The sequence below is a fragment of the Helianthus annuus genome, chromosome 10 (assembly GCF_002127325.2).
Source record: "Helianthus annuus cultivar XRQ/B chromosome 10, HanXRQr2.0-SUNRISE, whole genome shotgun sequence".
In the NCBI taxonomy this organism is placed as follows: Eukaryota; Viridiplantae; Streptophyta; class Magnoliopsida; order Asterales; family Asteraceae; genus Helianthus; species Helianthus annuus.
The window spans coordinates 173652341-173657858 of NC_035442.2; the positions used below are offsets into that span (position 1 = coordinate 173652341).

The 5518-nt window shown below is 41.4% G+C and overlaps 1 protein-coding gene across 1 annotated transcript; it reads left to right on the top strand.

Annotated features, from left to right (window-relative positions):
- Positions 1 to 1544: 1544 nt before the first annotated feature.
- On the top strand, positions 1545 to 3265 carry LOC110883397 (putative UPF0481 protein At3g02645). The gene is made up of 2 exons (XM_022131163.2): positions 1545 to 2165; positions 2248 to 3265. The coding sequence occupies exons 1-2, from the start codon at positions 1548 to 1550 to the stop codon at positions 3160 to 3162; spliced, it is 1533 nt and encodes a 510-aa protein (XP_021986855.2). The 5' UTR covers positions 1545 to 1547; the 3' UTR covers positions 3163 to 3265.
- Positions 3266 to 5518: the final 2253 nt, after the last annotated feature.

Consider the following 5518-nt stretch of genomic DNA (forward strand, 5'->3'; position numbering starts at 1 on the left):
AACCACTATGATAGGAACATAAACCAAACTGATTAGTAACCTTAATCAGTTCAGTGTTTCTTCATTGGCGCCCACCGGTTTTTTCTATAACCACCTTCATCTTCTTTTATTTGAGCCTTTGACAGCTTTTCCTCCTTCGACCATGACAGGTCAAGGAACCATTCCAGAGTTCGGCTTCGGAGCTAACTCTAACGCAACGTTGGGTGAAGAAATCCAAAACTTCCAAGCCCAACAAATCGAAGAAATTGGTGAAGTCGACGGAACCAATACTGGGGGCCCGCGCGGGAGCTTCACCCGCATCACTCAAGTGGTCACCCCAGGGAACAACGGAGAAGGACCTTCGAACACAGCACCAGCTCAGAATGTTTCGGCATTATTAGGCTTACCAGAAGGCGAAACCCCAGCCTCGTGGTATGCCAAAAATATCGCCACTATCAATGCAGCGTACCAGTCGCTGATTGCGCAACAAGCAGTTTTGACGGCAGAACCGTCCTTAGTAACTCCCCCAAGTCAAGGAGCGCGCCAAAAAATGCTTGACATAATCTGAGTAGAGTACATGTTTGTAGATCGGTTTCTCCCCACTCTCAACCATTTCTACCAAAGGTCTAATAAGGTCACTAGGCCTTGGTTTGACGAATATCTGGACTGAAATCCTGTTATCGTTTCCATTTGCGGTTACGCGATGCTCAACACTTTTGTACTTACCGTTACTCATGATTTGAAGTGCAAAGATCCATTTACCGGAGGGACATGAACCCATTTCATCGTTTTTGTGTTTCTTATGTAAAGCCCGCCAATGTCATCTTGAAGTAGTATTGTGAGTGTGGACACGTCTGAATGACGCCCCACACCCACAGTAAGCTCAGGGTTAGGACATTTGGGATAGTAGTTAAGGTTAATCCTCTTGGCCAATATGCGTTATAAACACGTGTAGGGACTTCACTATAGTAAAAACTGGTTTAAGGGCTTTTTTCATGTTTTTTTAATATGTTTAGGAACTTTAATATGCTAAATTTATGTTGAGAGACAAATATGTTTAGATTATTCTTAACCGTGTCTAGCCTGGATAGAGCATATAACCGTGTCTAGCCATATGATTTGAAGCAGATTTAGACCTGGATCGAGATGCTGAGTTGGCAAGACAAAATCCCCTTGGAAATGTTCATATAAGTGAGATATCTCTGATTTGTAAAGGAAACTGTGATAATCGTGTGACCATTAATCTTTTGTTGTTTCTCATTTTGTATATCTTATACAGAAAAAATTGATGGTTTCCTAACATAAATTAAGTTCCAATGTTAACTTATATTTTAATAGCTTCTGACTTGGTATACACGTTTTTTTTAATGATACACGTTATTTATGCCACCAGGAGAAATTGGGGAAAGTTTTTGTCTTGTACGTTATGCCATTAATTTTTTAATGATCTCAAGAATGTCTAATTAACAAATTTTCCTAACTACTGTTTAGTCGACTATAGCAAACGGCCTACCGTCATTATTATAAATATCAAGTGATATTGGGGATTGATTCAAGCAAAAAGAAAGATGAATTCGAATTCGATTTTGAGTGGCGATTTTAGCGAGCAACAATGGGTGGATCGAATTAGCGAGAAGTTTGACGATGAGGGTGGCGACAACATCAGCGACATTCCAGTTTGTGTGTTCAATGTCCCGAAAGCAACTAGCCGATTCAAGCCTGAGGCTTATGTTCCTCTGGCTGTAGCACTGGGACCTTACCACCACTTTGAGACTCATCTCTACCAAATGGAGAGGTTCAAAGTGGCTGCTGTTAAAGCAATCTTGAGCTCGGATCAAGTGTTGTCATTCGAATCCTTGGTGATCAATAGGCTCATAGAGAAAGAATCTGTGATTCGTGCTTGTTACCACAAGTATATAAACCTTTACGACGATACATTAGCTTGGATTTTCGCAATTGATGGCTTGTTCTTGATTGGTCTTTTCACACACTATGCTGACATTTCAAACTTGATGCCTAAAAAGTTGATAAACAATGGTGTTCTTTATAGAGATGTAATGGTGCTAGAGAACCAGATTCCGTTGTATTTATTGAAGGAAATATGGAAGGCCCTTAGTCTCTCAACATATTTTCAGGATCAAAATGGCGATCGCGAGTTAATCTCCATGATGAGAAAATTTTGTGAGGTATTTCCTTTGTAACTATCCTCGTTGTATCCCTATATAATAGGATTAACAATGTATAGTAACAATTTTCATTATTTAACAGGTACATTCTCCTCTCAAATTAGCTAAAGATTTCAATTACGACGTTAAGGCGGGTTGTTTGCATTTGCTTGATCTTATGTACCATTCGATTGTCGACAATCAAGATATCCCACAAGCTCCTAGAGTAGAAATCCTACGGAAAGACAATGATTATGACGTAGAAAAGATTGCGAAAGAAGACAACCTAACAGAAAACTTAGAAGAGATCATGGAAATGGGATTACGCCTTGGAATGAGAGAAAAAGCCGATCTACCGATTAAGGTCATAAAGAACATCCCATGGGAGAAAGTATCAAATTTGCTTGGTTTAAAACTAAGAAAACAAGACAAAGAAGAAGACGATGATCTAGCCGTTGTCACAGAATTTGAAATCCCCTCGGTTTCATCTCTTATAAAATATGCTCAAATCAATTTCAGCTACACTAACGGAGGGGTTAGGGACATTAAGTTTGATGAAAACAAAGCTACACTATATCTTCCAATAATCACTCTTGGTGATTACTCTGAAGTCATGTTGAGAAATCTGCTGGCTTATGAAGTGGCTACTTCTAGTTCAACAGCGGAACTTGCCCAATATGTCTACTTGATGAGTGGCATTGTTGACACGGAGGCAGATGTCAAGTTACTCAGAGATAAAGGCGTCATTAAAGGAAACATGAACGACAAAGACATCGCTAATCTCTTCCATGGGATGAATAAGAGTAACCTTAACATGAGTAGCAACAAGACAATTGACCACCTCAACGAGTATTACAACAATAGACCAATGATCAAGACTTGGAGATTTGTCAAGAAAGACCTGCTTTGCTCGAAGAAAGTTGCAACTGTTGTTTTGGCAATTTTTGCAAGCTTGCTCATGATCCTATACTCATTCTGTGAAGTCTATGGATGTTCGAGACTCTTCGGAAGGCAGTAAGCTAAGGTGTAAGAACCACATGTCATAGTTAATTCCTAAATGTGCATATTGTGTAATTAAGTCTGTAATATATATTTCTTCTAGTGCAAGAAGAATTTGATGTTAAAACATTATATAAAATAAGAAGTTGATGTCTAATGCGTATGTTCACGTTGATATCTATATGAATATGGTTAGATAAGAAAAAAATTATTATGGTGATCATTGATAAAGGAGTTTGACCGGCACATACTTGAAGTAATTTTAATCAAACAAAGTAATTTTTTTTGAAAGGAGAATTTCATTAAAACACACACCGGCATGAAAAATGTTATCCACCTTGACCTCAGTTGCCGAGAAAACCACCCTGTTCCGCGCCATCCATAAGCACCAACAAGAAACAACAATGATGCCTTGGATAACCGACCTTTCCCCAGCTTTGATATGCCCAGCTTTATGGATCTCCAGCACGTCTTTGAATGAAAAGGCGAAGATGGGGGGATACTACACCACCGACTGATCTTCTACCATAATAAAGTAATGCACGAGGTAAAGAGGTGCTCCACCGTCTCGATTTCGGACTTACACAGAGGACATAACCCGTCTCCTACCACGATCCTCCTCCTACTAAGAGCATCCGAAGTGGGGATTCTATTCATTTCCGTTCTCCAAACGAACATATTACACTTACTCGGAACCCATTTGCACCAATCTAAAACATACCTGCCACTAATGTCCACGGCACCCACAAGAACTTTCTTAACCGAGTTAACAGAGAAAACTCCCGACTTATCGCCCAACCACTTCCACTCGTTATTCCTACTTCCCAATGAGACAGAAGAGAGAGCCGAAAGAAGAGAACTCAGCTCCCTCGATTCCTCGTCCAAATCGGGATCATGTTTCCATAGCCACTCCCCAAGCAATCGATCCCGAACAGTGCACATCTTCACCATCTCCAATGAGAACAGGTTAGGGTAAACCTCTTTTAGCGGCACTTCCTTCAGCCACAGGTCAAGCCAGAATAATATTCGATCGCCTCTGCCCACCACACCCCTAAAAAAGCTCTGAAGGTGAGAATTACCGGCAATAGGTTTGTTCACGACGGAAACGATGTTATGCCAAACACCACTAAACGACTTCTCTACCGGAATGAACGACCAACCCAACCCCCCGGTAACCCACATGTTTTCTTTTTCACACTTGTACCTCCACCCCCACTTACATAACTGGGCATAGTTGAGATATTTTCACTTGCTTATCCCCAATCCCCTGTTTTTCTTCGACGTAGCAACTCTGTCCCATGCCACCCAGTGAGTCTTATTAATCTCACTAGAGCCACCCCAGAGAAACTTCTTGATCAGCCTTTCTAGATCCGTCACAACCTTCGACAGCGCCTTATAAAGCAAGAAGTAATAAGTCGGAAGACTCTCAAGGACTGAACGAATAAGCGTAACTCTCCCACCGAATGACTGAAACGAAGACTTCCAAAGAGCAAGTCTGGACTCAAAAATATCGAAGACCGGCCTCCAATTGTTGACTCGATTCATATTCGCCCCTACTTTAAGCCCAAGACATTGTATTTGAAGGGAAGAGAGTCAGGTTTACACCCGACCACGTCCGCCACCACTCCCACTTCAGCAGAATCAACCCCAATACCATATAAATTAGACTTTCCAAGGTTAATTTTCAAACCAGAGCAGGCGTGGAAGCATCTCAAAACGCTGACAATGTTCAGCTGGTTATTCTCATCCCAATCCCCAATGATAAGGGCGTCGTCAGCGAAAAATAAATGGGACAACCTCGGCCCATCATTAGGCAAATGAACTGTAGGTCCCTCTCGGAGGATGACGAACCTAAACCTTGTTATACAAACCCACTAGCAAGTGCGGAATCCAAGCTAGTGAGCAAACCGGGATATGCAAGCACAAACACAAACACACAAGGTTCAACGATTAACACCACTTGTATTAATACGAATGAAAGGTTCCGGTTACAAGCTCAATGTTCACAAATGTGTTTTGCAAACTCTCTAGTGTGTGTGTGTGTTTCGGACAGAATGCTCTCAAGTCTCTCTATCTCTCGGTGTGCATCTATCTATCTAGTCTCTAACACACTGCATGGGTATATATATACCCAGCACAGGCTGTCTTGTCCGAAGGATCCGATAGATGGTCGAAGGATCATCTATCGATCACGAAGCCTTCGAAGGATTCACAGGGACCTCGAAGGATGATCTTTCGAGGTCTATCAATCGAAGCATATCTTTCGAGGAGATCGAAGGATCCACATCATCCTTCGATCTCTTATCCTTCGAGACAGACAACCCATATACAAACATATTCTAACTGTTGGTCCAAGTCAAACCAGGAGGACGGTT

Coding starts and splice junctions, on each gene's coding strand:
- LOC110883397 (XM_022131163.2), top strand. CDS start 1,548: ATGAATTCGAATTCGATTTTGAGTGGCGATTTTAGCGAGCAACAATGG. Junction 2,166..2,247: donor TGATGAGAAAATTTTGTGAG/GTATTTCCTTTG, acceptor ATTATTTAACAG/GTACATTCTCCTCTCAAATT.